At 40.4% G+C, this 16807-nt stretch overlaps 2 protein-coding genes across 10 annotated transcripts in view; both read left to right on the top strand.

Annotated features, from left to right (window-relative positions):
* The window catches only part of FRMD4B (FERM domain containing 4B), a 364340-nt gene extending 361680 nt beyond the window's left edge, over positions 1–2660 (top strand). For 4 of the 8 annotated variants that reach the window (XM_035276090.3, XM_008982001.4, XM_035276089.3 and 1 more), the window contains one exon: positions 940–2660. In XM_035276090.3, the coding sequence (XP_035131981.3) occupies positions 940–1060 (121 nt within the window). In that variant the 3' untranslated portion in view covers positions 1061–2660. The remainder of the gene's footprint in view (positions 1–939) is intronic. The other 4 variants (XM_008982003.5, XM_008982000.4, XM_008982002.5 and 1 more) reach the window with 1 other exon arrangement.
* A 12642-nt stretch (positions 2661–15302) lies between these two features.
* Positions 15303–16807, top strand: part of LMOD3 (leiomodin 3) — a 59644-nt gene continuing 58139 nt past the window's right edge. For both annotated transcript variants that reach the window (XM_008981996.5, XM_017965027.4), the window contains exon 1: positions 15303–15444. The gene's annotated coding sequence lies outside the window, so the exon portion shown is untranslated. The remainder of the gene's footprint in view (positions 15445–16807) is intronic.

Genomic DNA, 16807 nt, shown 5'->3' with positions numbered 1-16807 from the left:
TCCTTAATTTCCAAAGCTCTTCTTCCAAAGCCTTTGTAAAAAATAACCTTTACTAAAAGACTTTAGAATGTGAAATAAAAAAGAAATCAACTAACAATCTAATCTCTCTTAACCTACGGTGATAATAATGCAGTTTTGCTTATCAGAATGGTCTGTAGTATGATAGGATGTTCTCATGTGGAATTGCCATCTAAATATGCCTATGATTTTTAAATGTGATGCTGTTTCCTAGGTCACTTCCAATTTATGCCTGATCCACAAACCCTAGGGTTATCATAGATGTCCCTAAGTGCCCCGGCCACCTTCTAAATATATTATTTTGTCCCTGAGGAAAGCATCTAGCATATTCCCTTAATTTGAAGAATACTTAAAATGTGATTGTCACCATATACATTTTAAAAAGTTAAAAATAACTTGCACAAGTTAGAATAGACATGGGTCAAAGATTTTTTAACTCATTATAAGTGAACTAGCAGAATGGTAAAGCTGCTTCAAAGTGAATTCAAGCACTGAAAGAATGCTGGAAAAGACTACTACATTAGATTCAAAACCAGTTAATGTCCTATAGGGCCGTAAAACTGTAACCATAATCTTTTTTTACTAGACAAGTTATTTGTATTTCTCTGAGACAGAAATCTACAAGTTAACATACAACTTAATACAATCTGGGTCCTGATCAATGTTAAATACAAGTTAAACAAAGATATATCTTTCCAGAGAATTAAATAATCCTTTTTATGGGCCTGTTAAACAATGCTCCAGTATGACATTGGAAAAGCATGCAGCCATCCGTTTCCTTTGCGTTATCTCTACATTTTGGGAAATTTTTCTTAACAGTGCTTCCTACTAACTTCTTCAAATGTAGTAGTCTTTCTGCTGTAGGGAGAAAAATATGGACACAAATAGTAACTTTTCCGTTTTTTTTTTTTTTTTTAATAGACAGTACACAGAAATCAGTCAACTGGACGGTACAGATGGACACCCACTGGAAGACAGCCTGGAGAGTAGCGAGCAGAGACTCTTTTGGCATGAAGACTCAAAACCTGGAACATTAGTCTGAACTGCAGTTGGACCGCTTGACCAAGCACTGCATTCTCACACTAGTGTGCCTTGCAAATTGTATTCGTCTTCCCAGAGGATGTTGGCTTTAGAAACCTAAAGACGTCAAAGGTTGAAGAGAAGACTTAGTTGCCCTGGAAGTGAATCAGTGAATCACACACTAAGCCCCACAAAGCCCCTGAAGAGAGACTTGGACTTTCAAACTCTAGGCACTAATCTAACAGCAGAGTCTGCCCACACATTGAAGCAGTGCCAAGAGAGGACTCAGCGTGAAGCCTTCATTAACAGCAAGCACTTTTTAAGGGAATAGGAGTTGTTAAAGGCAAACCTCAAAACCATGAAAGGACATTCAGGATGTCCTATGGCAATAAGGACAGGGGAAATCTCAGAGCACAATTCAGCAGGATAAGAAAAGGGGAACCAGAAGCTCTGGAGTCATTGCTCACATCACCAAGTTTGAATTTGTGAGCTGATGAAGAATAGCATGCTCTTTCTACACAGACATGGACAATTTAGACAGTATTGGAAAATTACTTGAAGTTGGATTTTCATGAAGTTCTGAATGAGTGTAAATGTTTTTTAGGATACTATAAAGAGCAATGTTTTTCATAAGCACCATAAAGGGTTCTGGAAAAACTTATTACCATAGCATCCTGTAATATAACTTATGGTAGCAGATTGGGGAAAACGAAGCAGCCCACTGAATAATTGACAAACTCTGCTTGGAGAATTGTCTAAGGTACAATATCATTGAGCTCCTCTTCCCTTTCTTCACTGATTGCATGATGAGCTATTGTTCTGGATGGTAATTCGCCAACGTGGCTGTCATTTTAAGTGGCAGACTTAATGTGGAAAGTTTTTATAATTATGAGTTTGAAAAAGTATTTTAAGATGATACAGAAAGCATCCAAAACAACAGCAAAAAAAAAAAGCCATGTCATTTTGGATGAATTGTGTGCCTTAAAATGGTGAACATTAGAAAATTAAACAAGTCTGGATTCCGCAAGTGGTTCCAAGTCACCATGTGACAAAAACAAGGTTAAAATTAAAAAAACCAACAACGACAAAACATCTCCAAGCTGCAGTGGATTTAATTATGAGGCTAAAACTACCTCATACTTTCCTTGGAAGAACTAATTAGCTATGGTTTATTGTAGAGTTTTGTTTGTTTTTTAGACCAAATGATTTCCATATTCCAGATCGATCTTTTTTGTCATCTTTGCTTCAAAATTCCATAAAAGGTGCTCCTTACCCCCTCTTTTATACACGTTCCTTGTTCATATTGTGAATAGAAAAGTTTCTGAACAACTTTTTTGGAACATTTTCTATCGATATTCCAAAGCATGTAATATATATATATATATATATATATAAATGATTTGTTGAACTGGTCCTTAGTCATTTGTATAATTAGAAATGAAGTTTGGCAAAAAATTTTGGAAAAAAGACAAGCAAAAAAAATAACTTATTCTTTTTTTGCATATTTGTATAGCCTTCTAGAAACAGAAATAACCCTTTTGCATATTCTTTTATTGTTCTGACTTTTCAAGACCTATTATTTTTTTACATAGGTCAATAAATGAAAGGTGTGCTACTGAAAATGTTTATGTATTTTTCCATTTATGTCAAGGATTCATGTGAAGTAGGTCACAGTGCCCTATTTCAAGTAATAACATTGGGCAAGATTTAAGATTTTTAATTACAGTATTACCGTATTTTATTAATTCTAGGATGTGCATTTTTTTTTTTTTTTTTTTAAGACTGAGATTATTTGCTCTTGTGGCCTAGGCTGGAGTGCAATGGCATGACCTCGGCTGACTGCAGCCTCTGCCTCCTGGGTTCAAGTGATTCTCCTGCCTCAGCCTCCCGAGTAGTTGGGATTACAGGCATGTGCCACAACGTCCAGCTAATTTTGTATTTTTAGTAGAGATGGCGTTTCTCCATGTTGGTCAGGCTGGCCTCAAACTCCTGACCTCAGGTGATCCTTTTGCCTCAGCCTCCCAAAGTGCTGGGATTATAGGAATGAGCCAGCACACCTGGCCTGATGTACATTTTAAAATATTTACATTTGAAAATAATGTTCATTTTTTGTTTTGTTTTTTTTTTTTTGACAAGTGTGCGATAGTAGGGTTCATCTTTTGATTTACGGCATATTCTACTTGAATTGGCAGTTTTTTCTTAGCAATACATGAAAAATAATGCTTTGTCTTACAATAAAGTTGTCTTAGAATTGATGAAATACGGTAGTTTGTCTCACTGAGGATGACTGATGAGAATTTCTAGGTTTTTTAATCTTGGGAATGTTGTTTGTTTGTAGCAAGTAATTTATACTAATCTCACAGACTGGCAAACAGGTCTTCTCAATTCAAGAAATTAGTTCTCTGACATCCTTTAATCCTATATAATGTAGAGAATGGAGTGGAAATGAAATATAGGGAGACCTTAATATTTCCATATATTTATCTTCATAAAATAATATATTTGTCTTCCAGAAATGGTATGGTTACAATTGCAAGTATGCCTTGAAAGGACAAATAGAACTTGGCTCCCAAAGAGCAAAAGAAGGTATAGAAATGGAAGCTCAGGGCCAGGGGTGATGGCTCACACCTGTAACCCCAGCACTTTGGGAGGCTGAGGCGGGAGGATCAGTTGAGGTCAGAAGTTCAAGACCGCCTGGGCAACATGGTGAAACCCCATCTCTATGAAAATACAAAAATTAGCCAGTCGTGGTGATGTGTGTCTGTAATCCCAGCTACTTGGGAGGCTGAGGTGGGAGGATAGCTTGAACCTGGGAGGCAGACTTTACAGCAAGCCAGGATCGTGCCACCATACTCCAGCCTGGGCAATAGAGCCAGACTTTGTCTCAGAAAAAAAAAGGAAGAAAGAAATGGAAACTTAGCAAGCCTACTACATGAATTCCTTCATCTCTCTTGAAAAATATTTCTCAACTACATTGATATTAAACCAATTAAACATTATTTATTAAAAAACCAAAAAGTGACAAAATTACATTATTCAACATGAAAGTTTCCTTTTTTATTACAAAATACCATATATTCATGGTAAAAATATTAAATGAAAACACAAAATATAACAAAAACATAATCATGCCCATTAGCCTAACACTCTCAGATATAATAATTTATTGCATATTTTTTTGGATTTTTTTCTACGCACATAGTAATTTACTTTTAAATCCAGCATATTACAAGTACAATTTTACAGCTTGTTTCTGTTTCTTGTTTTTTGTTCGCCTAATGTGTCTTGGGCCTCTGTATCAATACATATTGATGTGCCTGATAAAGATGTATGTTTAAAAAGGTGGGTTTTTAAAATTGCCTCACCCTCCTTGATGTTTATATATTTTTCTATATTTGAGAATATTTTTCAAAATTACTTCTTGTACTTACAAAAGCTTAAATATTATAAGAAATAGTTTGGCCTGTTCTTAGGAACAAAGGTTCACACTAAAGAGTTTCCACAAATGTCAGTCCTTAAAGAGCTTCCAGAACTAGAAGAATGACTGACTTTCTTCAGTACGAGAAGCAAGTTTGGATTATTTTCTGGAGTAGTGCTTCTCAAACTATCAGTAGTGAAAGACCAATTTTTAAAATTTCCAATCCATTGTGTACCAATAGTTTTATAAAGTAAAATAAAAGCAAATTACTAGAGGAGAAAAGCTAATTCAGAAAGAAGTAAATTACTAGATGATTGAAGAAACAGATAAGAAAATATACATCCCTATTTATTATTAGATTCAGCAGACATAAAACTACCCTTTCAAGTTGCAATCAAAGTTTCTAAATACCAACTCTCAATTTCTGTACTTATCTTGCCCCAAGTTGCAGACCACCCTTTAATAAGCACTGACTTATTAAAGTTATGAGTTATGTCAAGGGAGTTATGTCAAGGGAGGTGCTTCATCCATGCTTGTTAAGACAGGCCAATAGTTGTCTCCTATTATCTCACAGGGCGTGGAGATACAGTCTATTTCCAAAGAGAAAAATCCTTTGACATGTACACAAAGCCCAGAAGATAATGAAAAACTTCACTCCTTTATCAGCTCAAAGTTTAGTGAGCCTCTTACATCCTGTTTCTCTCTTTTTCTTTTTTTCTGACGGAATCTTGCTGTGTGGCCCAGGCTGGAGTGCAGTGGCACAATCTCAGCTCACTGCAACTTCCACCTCCCAGGTTCAAGCAATTCTCCTGCCTCAGCCTCCCGAGTAGCTAGGATTACAGGAGCGCACCACCATACACAGCTAATTTTTGTATTTTTAGTATCCATGGGTTTTCACCATGTTGTCCAGGCTGGTGTTGAACTCCTGACCTCAAGTGATCTGCTGTCCTCAGCCTCCCAGAGTGCTAGGATTACATGTGAGCCACCATACCCGGCCTGTTTCTCTCTTTTCATATGCCCCTCCTCTGGACTTCCCTAGCTGTTTTCTACTATTCTGCCTCCCTTCCACTGCCATCCTTCTGCCACTTTGGAGTAGAAAAAAGGAAAGTATGTTCTGCTGCAAAAATGAGTTGGCATTTGTTGAATTCTAGTTCAGTGTGTGCCAGGCTGGTGTGCAAAAGTGTTTTATATGTGTTTCACCATTTAATCCCCACAGCAGCCTAATAGGGTGTATAGTGCTATATAATCTCCATTTTACAGAGAAAGAATCTGAGAATTAGAAAGGTCATATAATTTACCACTAGTAGGAGAAAAGCAGGAAGTAAATCCTGAGTTGGCAAACTCCAAATACTAAACTATGAATTCCTCATTCCATGAATCCTTTCCAGGAGCAACTTCTCCATAGAAAGAGTGAAAGTAGCAAACAGAACTTTTTTAATGGATTAATGAAAGTTGAATGGATACATGCTAAGTCCAGTTATTCTTGCTCATTGTTATTTCCTAACGATAACAGTCCTAATTTTCTTTCATTTTCTAGTGGCAGAAGGGCAGAGTCAGGCCTAAATCCAAGCACAGGTCACAATAACCCTTACTTGGGAAACTACCCAGTCTCAGGTGGTGCCCACTGAACTGAATTATTGAATGCTAGAGGATCAAGTACATAATTTATTGCTAGTGGATCAAGTACGTTTCTTAAATTGTTTTCTAGTCAATAAAATGTCTTACACTAGTTAATATACTTGTTAAAATCACAGATAACCATAATGAACTAATATTGATCAGTGGCACTGAAAGTATCTATTGATCCTTCCCCATTTCGGATTGTTCAGGGACAGTGTGATAATGTGAATTACAAAAGGCTCTTCTACAACGCTCTTGAGAAGCCCTCTCAAAATCCAGCCCTATCAGATGTATGGACCTGTGGACTTCACTCTTGATTATCTTTGGAAATAGTGCATCTGAGATTAATCTCAGATCAGAATCTGAGCCCACCATCAGCATGTTACAAGGGTAACACTTTCATCTTTTTCTGCCTTTGGTGATTCAGGGAGAGTCTGTCACCTCTGCAAAAGAATATAGGAAGGGTGGGAAAGATCTGTTTTGGCAATACTTACCTGATTGCTGTTCTTAACATTAAAACACACACAAACACATTCTGTATCGTTTTGCTTTTGAATATCAGAAGTCTTGGCAAGAATGGTGTACTGGGACTAGGAGGGGGATGGGAGTTCACCTAACTTCTGAGTTTCATATAACTTTCTCTTCTTGAATGGTTATAACATTCATGAAGTACCTAAGGTTTAAAAGATCTGTAATTTTACAACTGGGACTCTACCATACCCGATGGGCCATCTGGAAATATGTTTTGGCTTCCCTAATGATTTGGAGAGAACCAGCATCATTAAATATACTGCACCTAGGTGTGGTAGCTTACACCTGTAATCCCAGCACTTTGGGAGGCTGAGGCAGAAGGATTACTTGAGCCCAGGAGTTTGAGACCAGCCTAGGGAACGGGGTGAAACCCCATCCCTAAAAAAAAAAAAAATAGCCAGTCATGATGGCATGTACCTGTGCTCCCAGCTACTCAGGAGGCTGAAGTAGGAGGATCACTGGAGCCCAGGAGGCCAAGGCTGCAGTGAGCCAGGATCACACCACTGCACTCTAGCCTGGGTAACATAGTGAGACCTTTTCTCAGAAAACAAACAACAATAATAAAAATCATACTGCAGTGTATGGAATAATCCGACACAACAAAACGTTGTCCAAAGTTATCCCTCACTGAGAAATCCTGGGGGCTTATATAGGAAAAAGTATTACATCTATCTCTATGGGTCCTGCCTTCAGTGTTTAAAGCAGAGACTCAGTTTTGGAGGGAGGAAGGGGAAAAGTGAAAGAACTTGTTTTTGAGGGGTTGGTTCGTTTTCTATTGCCTATCACAATACTTGAAACTGGGCAATTTACAAAGAAAAGAAAATGATTTTTTACAGTTTTAGAGGCTGAGAAATCAAAGGTCAAAGGACTATATCTGGTAAGGGCCTTCTTGTTGATGGGGGCTCTGCAGGGTCCTGAAGCAGCACAGGGAACCACATGGTGAAAGGTTCAATGTGTTAGTTGAGGTCTGTCTTCCTCTTATTATAAAGCCATCAGTCCCATTTCCACATTAACTCATTAATCCATTAATCTATGAATGGATTAATCCATTCTTTTTTTTTTTTTTGAGACAGAGTTTCGCTCATTACCCAGGTTGGAGTGCAATGGCGCGACCTCAGCTCACCGCAACCTCCGCCTCCTGGGTTCAGGCAATTCTCCTGCCTCAGCCTCCTGAATAGCTGGGATTACAGGCACATGCCACCATGCCCAGATAATTTTTTGTATTTTTAGTAGAGATGGGGTTTCGCCATGTTGACCAGGATGGTCTCGATCTCTTGACCTCGTGATCCACCCGCCTCGGCCTCCCAAAGTGCTGAGATTACAGGCGTGAGCCACTAATTCTTGTATTTTTAATAGAGACAGGGTTTCACCATGTTGGTCAGGATGGTCTTGATCTCTTGACCTCGTGATCTGCCGGCCTCCCAAATTGATGGGATTACAGGCGTGGGACACTACTCCAGGCCATATTAATCCATTCTTAAGGGCAGAGTTCTCATCTCCCAGTTGTCTCTTAAAAAGTCCCATCTCTCAATACTGCCACATTGGTGATTAAGGTTCAACAATTTGTTTCAGAGGGGACAAACACTAACCATAGCAGTTGGGGCCAGGGAAAAATGTACATGATTTGAAAAATCTTGTGTCTGGCTAGGTGTGGTGGCTCATACCTATACTCCCAGCACTTTGGGAGGCTGAGATGAGTAGATCATTTGAGGTCAGAAGTCTGAGACCAGTCTGGCCAACATGGTGAAACCCCATTTCTACTGATAAATAGAAAAATTAGCCAGGCTCAGTGGCATGCACCTATAATCCCAGCTACTCAGGAGGCTGAGGCAGGAGAATTGCTTAAACCCAGGAGGCGGAGGATGTGGTGAGCCAGGATTGTGCTATTGCACTCAAGCCTGGGTGACAGAGCAAAATTCTGTCTCAAAAAAAAAAAGAAAAAAAAAAGGAAAACCCTGTGTTCAACAAATATTAGGATATCAACTATGTGGCAGTCAGTCACTGTCCTAGTCAGTGGGGATCCAATAGGCCTGCTTTCCTGAAACTTACAGGCCAATAGGGAGAAAAAGAGGTAACCTCTCTCAGTAAGTTGACATGACAATTAATCCTATAAAAGCCAAGGGTGATGAGAGGGAATAAAGGGAGCTATAGCTGAATTGGAGGGACACAATGGGCCCCTTTGGTAAGGTGATGCTTAAGCTTAGACTTGAGGATTGATGAAAGAAGACACAATTAGACAAAAAGAGTAGAAGCTCTCTAGGGTCTAAGAGAATGACATATAACATTCTCCAAGGGTGTAAAGCCAGGAGAAGCTTGGCCAGTTTTAGAAACTAAAAGAATGTGAAGACAGATTACGTCAGGATTAAAGAAATCTATCAAGGTAAAAAGAAAGAAAGCTGCCATTTTTGAGATCTCACCATAAACAGTGGGTTGCATGCAAACATTACCCGTCTAATTCTCCCTATAACTGTGCAAGGAAGATGGTCTTACCCCCAGATGAGGATATAAAAAGGGAGGCTCAGAAAGGTTAACATGCCTTTGTTTACATGGCCAAACAGTAAGAAAGTGGTAAAGCTGAAACTCAAACGTTTGTCTGTTTGACTCCACATCTCATGCTCTTTATTAAACCATGACATTAAAAAAAGATTGCTCTGCAGGTGCTGTGGCTCATGCCTGTAATCCCAGCACTTGGGGAAGCCAAGGCAGGAGAATCTCTTGAGCCCAGAAGTTTGAGCCCAACTGGGCAACATAGTGAGACCCCCATCTATGCAAAAAAATAAAAAATTAGCCAGGCATGATGGTGCACACCTGTAGTTTCAGCTACTTGGGAGGCTGAAGTGGGAGATCATTTAAGCCTAAGAGGTCAGGGGTGCAGTAAGCTATGATCATGCCACTGCACCCCAGCCTGAGCAACAGAGCAAAACCCCATCTCAAAAAGAAAAAAGCCAAACAACCACCTCCCTGAAATGGAAATCAATGAAAATGAAAAGGGAAGGAAACAAGCAACCAAAGTAGCCCCGGGGAGGTAGAAAGAGGGAGAGTCAAAGGGAAGGTTGGGAATCAGATCAGCAAGGTGAAAATAACTAGGTGGGGAAAAAACAACGTAGGGCAGCCTGCAGCTGGTGGGTTTTCAAGCTATGCAATTGCAACACTCCTGATCAGGGCGTGGCTTGAAAATATTCCTGATGCAGGGCCAATTAACACTGACTGGGCTATGTGCAGACTGGAGGAAAGGAGCAGTGGTGTTTGAGGAGTGTACTTAGAAGACATGAGTTGTAGTGACCTAGACGAGCATCATAGCAGCTGGCCTCTTCTTCCCAACGCATACATATAACTTCACCAGAGAAACCATTCTCTATTTGGTCCTCTTCATTTTCAGAAGAAAATGGCTTCATAAGAAGATAAGGGCTGGGTACAGTGGCCCAAGCCTGTAATTCCAACACTTTGGGAGGAGGCCAAGGCAGGAAGATCACTTGAGGCCAGGAGTTTGAGATCAGCCTGGGCACTATAGTAAGATCCTGTCTCTACAAAATGATAAAAAGGAGTTGGGTGTGGTGGCATACCCTTGTAGTCCAAACTACTCTGGAGGCTGAGATGGGAGGATCACTAGAGCCCAGGGGTTCAAGGTTACTATGAACTATGGTCACACCACTGCACTCCAGCCTTGGTGACAAAGTCAAACCCTGTCTCTAAAAAGAAAAAAGAAAGATTAAGAATTGGAAAGCCATGATGAGAAAGGTCTCATCAAGAATACTGACAGCCCAAAACTGGGAAGGGCATTTCCAGCAGCCCTTCAATTACAGTGGAAGAAGCCTTTCAGGGATCTGATAGTGGGTATCTATGCAGACATCCCCATCTTTATAAAGTAGTGGTTAAATGTATAGACTTTGAAGTCATGCAGACCTGGAGACAGACTGCTGGGTTTGGAATGTTTCCTGGCCTTGCCACTGGCTGATTATATGAACTATGGGAAGTTTTCTGACCTCCCTGGGCCTCAGTTTCCTCTCTAGTGCATGTCTCACAAAGACATTGTGTGGGATGAACAAGATAATGCATGTAATCAGCTCAGCATAACATCAAGTCTCTAGAAGGTATTTCATAATATAAAGTATTTCCTGAGGGAGAAAAGGCAGAAAGTGATGTTGAATATTAAGCTAGTGTTTCGAGGATTTGCACTGCCTTAGTTCAGCCACTGAAATGACAACACTAAACTAACTCATCATTGTTGAGGGCTGATTCATGTCTCGGGCACTGTTGTCGGTCCCAGGAACACTTTTTCCTTATTTATTTATTACTTAATAAATATTTAAATAAATATCCACTTATTTATTTATTTATTTTTATTTTTATTTTTATTTGTTTATTTCTTTTTTGAGATGGAACTTGTTCTGTTGCCCAGGCTGGAGTGCAGTGGTGCAATCTTGGCTCTCTGTAACCTCTATCTCCCAGGTTCAAGTGATTCTCCTGCCTCGGCCTCCTGAGTAGCTGGGATTACAGGCATGCACCACAGCACCCAGCTAATTTTTGTATTTTTAGTAGAGACGGTATCTAATCATGTTGACCAGTTTGGTCTCCAACACCTGACCTCAAGTTATCTTCCAGCCTCGGCCTCCCAAAGTGCTGGGATTACAGGTGTGAGCCACTGTGCCTGTCCACTTTTTTCTTATTTAATCCTCACAGCAAATTTGTAATGATTGATTCCAAGCAGAAGCTCAGGAAGGTTAAGTAGTTTGCCCAAGTTACATAGCTAGAAGGCACCCAGACGTGGATTCCAAGTCATAAATGTATAAGACGGAAACTTTGTAAAGTGCATATTTGCTCCACTCTGAAGTCTATTGTGCGGGGAGATTGCACACAGGTCTAACCTGAGGAATCAAACTGATTAAGGCATTTTTCTAACACTTCAGCTACAGCCCTTCTGCAAGGTCAGGATTAGGACAGTCCTGCTTCTAACTCAAAGACAGGAACCAACCTTTACTATGTTAATACGAATGTAAACAAGTCAACCAGAAAGATGGTCAGATGTAGCAAATGCAAATACAGAAGGCCAGTTAAATTGGAAAAATAGCTCTAACCACCAAATTTTTGTAATTTATTTTTAAAAGCTGAATATAGGACATTTAAGGCATCCTGGAAAAAAATTCATACAGGACACCAAACAAAATCATTAAAACAGGACATGTCCTATAGATACAAGACACCTGGAAAACCTGCTTGCCAGGCCCCTGCTCAGGAGCAAGGAGGACTATAATAGATGTTTGAAAAACCCTTGGAGATTGTAGGCTGAGCAAATGGGTGTCTTATCCTTCCCATCCACAGAGAAGCTGGCCCTGCTCAAACCCAGAGCCTTTCTTCAGACTGAGAACATTCTAGAACAGGCCCCGTTTGGTCTGTTCTAAAGCAGACCAAAGCACGCACAGAATGTACAGAAACTCCCCTGGAAGAACACACCTGAGAAAACCTTTTCTTTCTTTTTTTATTTATTTAGAAATCTGTTATAATTTTGGTGAAACGGACACATTTTTAAGGACTTTCAAAACCAACATTTGGGTTCCATCACATCTACATAAAATTGGTCAAGAATCCATCTAACCGTCAATTCTATTTGCAGCCAATCAAAAGCTCAGTCCTTTAGAACTGTATCAAAATCCAGCGATCAACCTGTAGCCAAGGCACTGAATATTCATAGAGAAAATCACATACGCTAGCAGATTTATTTTACTTTGGAGTTATTACCACCAGCTCACACAGACACTTGACACTGCTATATTTTTCATAAGTGTGCACTCCCATGTCACACAACTATTTGAGAAAACCTTTTCTAAAAATAGTTTTCTCTGGCCTGCAATTCTGGAGCTTGGTCAATGAGGACACCTAGAGGTTTGCCTGGGTTATTGTAGGCAGGATTTGCAGAGTCCCACCAGGTGGACAAACAAGTTTCAGTCGCCCTGCAGAAAACAAACAAACAAAACTTAATTTCTAATGCCCAACAACTCCACCTACTAGCTTTGTCTTCTCAAGGAAGTAGTTTAACTTTTTTAAAAATATCACTTTTTATAAAATGGAAATAATTGTAGCAATCTCATAGAATGTTAAGGATTCAATAAAATGATGTTCTTCCTGGGGCTTAGCACAGTGCCTGGGACAAAGTGAGCCCTTATAAATGTTTGTTGTCATTATTGTTTCTAATGGGATACTCAAGGAAGTGGCACATAAGAGGATAAATAACATTTAACATTGTTTAAATATTAAATTTAAAACAAACATGAAATATTAATATTTAACAGAGATTGAGTGCCAAGGCCAGGCTTGGGTTAAATGAGTGAGGTACCTGCTCACGTGGAAATTGACACAAGAACAGAAAATGAAACACCGCATATTCTCACTTATAGGCGGGTGATGAAAAATGAGAACACATGGACACAGAAAGGGGAATACTAAACACTGGGGTCTATTGGGGGGAAAAGGGGAGGGCCAGTGGGAGGGGGTGGTGGGGAGGGATAGCCTGGGGAGAAATGCCAAATGTGGGTGAAGGGGAGAAGGAAAGCAAAGCACACTGCCATGTGTGTACCTACGCAACTGTCTTGCATGCTCTGCTCATGTACCCCAAAACCTAAAATCCAATAAAAAATTTAAAAAAAAAAAAGAGTGCACCCAAAACCCTGATTGACAAGATAAATAATATTTCAATGCAGTCTTTTGAAAAATATCAAACTTCATGCAATATTTTACCATGATTTAAAAAAAAATGTCAACCCGGCACAGTAGCTCACACCTATAATCCCAGCACTTTGGGAGGCTGAGGTGAGTGGATTGCTTGAGTCTAGGAATTTGAGACCAGCCTGGGCAACATGGTGAAACCCTGTGTCTACCAAAAAAATACAAAATTTAGCTGGGCGTGCTGATGTGCACCTGTGATCCCAGCAATTCAGGATGCTGGTGGGAGGGTCACTTGAGCCTGGGAGGCTGAAGCTGCAGTGAGCTGAGATTGTGCCACTGAACTCCAGCCTGGGTGATAGAGCCAGACCTTGTTTCAAAAATAAATAAAAAAAATAAAATTGAAAAAGCCAAAATTTTATATAAATACAAGCTCAGTATTACTTTTCCTTTTGCTTCAGACTGCAATATGACTCAGAACTACATTGCATTAACAGTTCATCTTAAATAACCAGAGAAGACATCTTTCTCCCATCTGTAAAACAGATGCCAGTTTTACAGATGGGAGGGAGAAAGGAAACCTGGAGGAACAGATCAGACACACTGCCCAAGGTCACATGATAAAGTAGCGGGTCAGAAATCAACCAGATCGGAATGATTGTAAAGCTCATTCTTTCCCCCTTCTTTCTCACACATACCTCTCTTTCCTCAAGTGACTTAGGCTACAGTTTTTCTATCCCAGGGTGTAATTTTACCAGTGCTGTATTTAGATTTGCCAGGTGAGCAAATAAAAATTTTAAATGCCCAGTTAATGCTAAGCTGTGCTGGCGATGACATTTTCCCTGAATTAAATGTTAGACATTGTCATACTGCATTCTCAGTTCACTTTGTTGTCAAGCATTCTCTGAACCATCAACCACAGAGTCATAGTTGGGTCTGATTTTTGACCTGACACCAACTCCCGCCTTTGTGGTTAACAGAGTATCTTAATTAAGGCTTAGCTAAATTACCGAGGTGGAGCTATCAACGAACCATATATAATAGTGCTTTTCACCATGTTCTATGTTTTAACACAGTGGTCAGTCTGCATTATCCAGACATCTAACTAATGAAGATCAGTTTTCCTTCTCTAGTTTAAAAAGTTTAGGCATGGGCCGGGCACAGTGTCTCATGCCTATAATCCCAGCACTTTGGGAGGCCAAGGTGGGAGGATCACCTGAGATGATCACTCCCAGGAGCTGCTTAGAAAGGCAGTGTTCCATTCCCCAGCCAGGAGTAAATCACAATCTATGCCTGCACAGGATCCTCAGCTGATGCCTAGGTGCATTAAAGCCTGAGAAGCCCTGCTCTGAACTCTGATACCTTTCCCTGACACCACATTGAAGTGGGAGAGTAATTGTTAAAAAGAACACTAAAAAAACAAAAAAGAAAGAAAAAGAAAAAAGGGAACACTCAGTTCCCACTTCTTCCATCTCCACAGAGGGACTAAAGCTAGACCAGTGTGTTATATCCATCTAATAAGGTTTTTTAAAAAGACATATTGTAATTGGCCCACCCCTACAATGTGCCAACTAAATACGAATATCCAGGCCAGGTGTGGTGGCTCACACCTGAACTCCCAGCATTTTAGGAAGCCAAGGAGGGAGGATTGCTTGAGGGCAGAACTTTGAGACCAGCCTGGGCAACATGGAAGAAACCCTATCTCTGGGGAAAAAAAAAAAATTAGCCTGGCATGGTGGTGCATGCCTGTAGTCCCAGCTACTCCAGAGGCTGAGGTGGAAGGATAGCTTGAGACCAGGAGGTCAAGGCTGCAGTGAGCCATGATTGTGCCACTGCACTTCAGCTTGAGCAACAGAGTGAGACCCTGTCTCAAAATAATAAATAATAATAATATCTGAGGGTGAATGCAATTGTTGATTTATTATTATTATTTTGGTTCCTAGGTGATACTATAATAATATGCACCATGAGGCATGAGAACAGCAGAGCTCACTCTGGCCTCTCCCCGCCCCTTCCCGTCATCAGACAATCCTCTTCCGCCTCTTTCAATCTGTTTAGTTGCAGAGAGGGCGTGTTTTGGTCAGCTCCCCAGCCCTGCAGTAAACTGAGCTTGGTGGTTTCTGCCAGCAAGAATGCTGAGAGAGCCCTGCCATCGTCTAGAGCTCCTTGTGAAATTCCAGGTAATGTTGGTGAATCCTAACGCTTCACCTGGGGTCCCTGGGAACGTGGAGATCCTGACTCAGCAGGTCTCGAGTATAGGCAAGGCACAGGGCATGCTAGCAAGGAGCCAGCTTCTAAACTGTCCCACAGACCTTGCTTTTGTCTGCTTTTCACGCTATATCTACTTCAGACTCCTACGTGACATCTGTGTCCTTTTTCTGAACTTGGGTGGAAAGAGGGGTATTATTTATTGGGGAAGCCATAAAATTTCAGTAATCTAACTTGTCCCTACCTTTATTTGTTCACAAATACTAATGAAGTGGCTATATAGTAAATCTAGGGGCCAACTGCCCAGGTGACAATGATTCCTCTTCCTCTTAGCCTCCCACAAACCCAAGGGACCCTACTCTCCTGGCCAAATCTTGAAGTTGGTAGAGCTCAGGAGCTCTAGAATCAGGCTGTGTTGCCAAAGCCCAGCTCTTTCACTCATTAACCACTGGGCTTCTCTAAACTGCAGTTTTCTGCCCTTTCTTTAAAGGGTTGACTTGCAGATTAAAGGAGGTAGTATGTATGAGATGCATAGCACATGGACGGACCAGTGGTTCGCATTCATTACATGCTAGTGCTGGTGGTGGTGATTTTGCTCTTTCATAACCTGACACCCCTGGATGTCATGGATGGATCTAGGAGTGGCAGATGCCTGACCCAGGCTAGGGCATCAGGTCCCTTCTTGGAAATCTGAAATTGGGAAGTGAAAGCTTCAGAGACTGGGTGGTAACAAAATAGCAGCATATGAATCTCACTACTTTTGCAAATTGCTATCAGGGTCAGTGGTGTCACTGACCTGCCATGGCTTGTTAACACCTGGGGGCTTGTTACATGATACTCAATCCCAGATCTATTGAATAATGATGTGATTGTTTAACAAGGTCAACAGGTGATTCATATGCAATTGCAGCTTGAGGCTCACTTAAAGGAAAGTCTACCATCTTCTTAGAAGGCATCCATTGCTTCCTTTGCATCCTTGCACCTATATGTACAAAAACAGATTTTTATAAAATACCCCCAACCAATATCTTTTCTATAAGCTTCAGCTAGCTTTAGTTGGTTTCTCCTATTTGCAACTCCTAAATTTCAGTAGCACTGCAGATGATATACAGGAAAACTTGAAGGATGCTGTTGCTTTTCCGTTGTCTTCTACAATGAAGACAAATCTAGAATCAGAGGAGCAGTTAGGTGCTAAAGGCAGTCCCTAAGGTCTGGTCAAAATTGTGCCACAAAATTTATTAGAGATGTTCTGCATTAAAAAGTGATATGCCCTCTTTTAGTAAGTCCAATACAACTGACTTTGGAATACACTGATTCTTCTTTATTTGAGCCTAG

The sequence above is a fragment of the Callithrix jacchus genome, chromosome 15, assembly GCF_049354715.1.
Source record: "Callithrix jacchus isolate 240 chromosome 15, calJac240_pri, whole genome shotgun sequence".
In the NCBI taxonomy this organism is placed as follows: Eukaryota; Metazoa; Chordata; class Mammalia; order Primates; family Cebidae; genus Callithrix; species Callithrix jacchus.
This window is presented reverse-complemented; position numbering and strand designations above follow the sequence as displayed.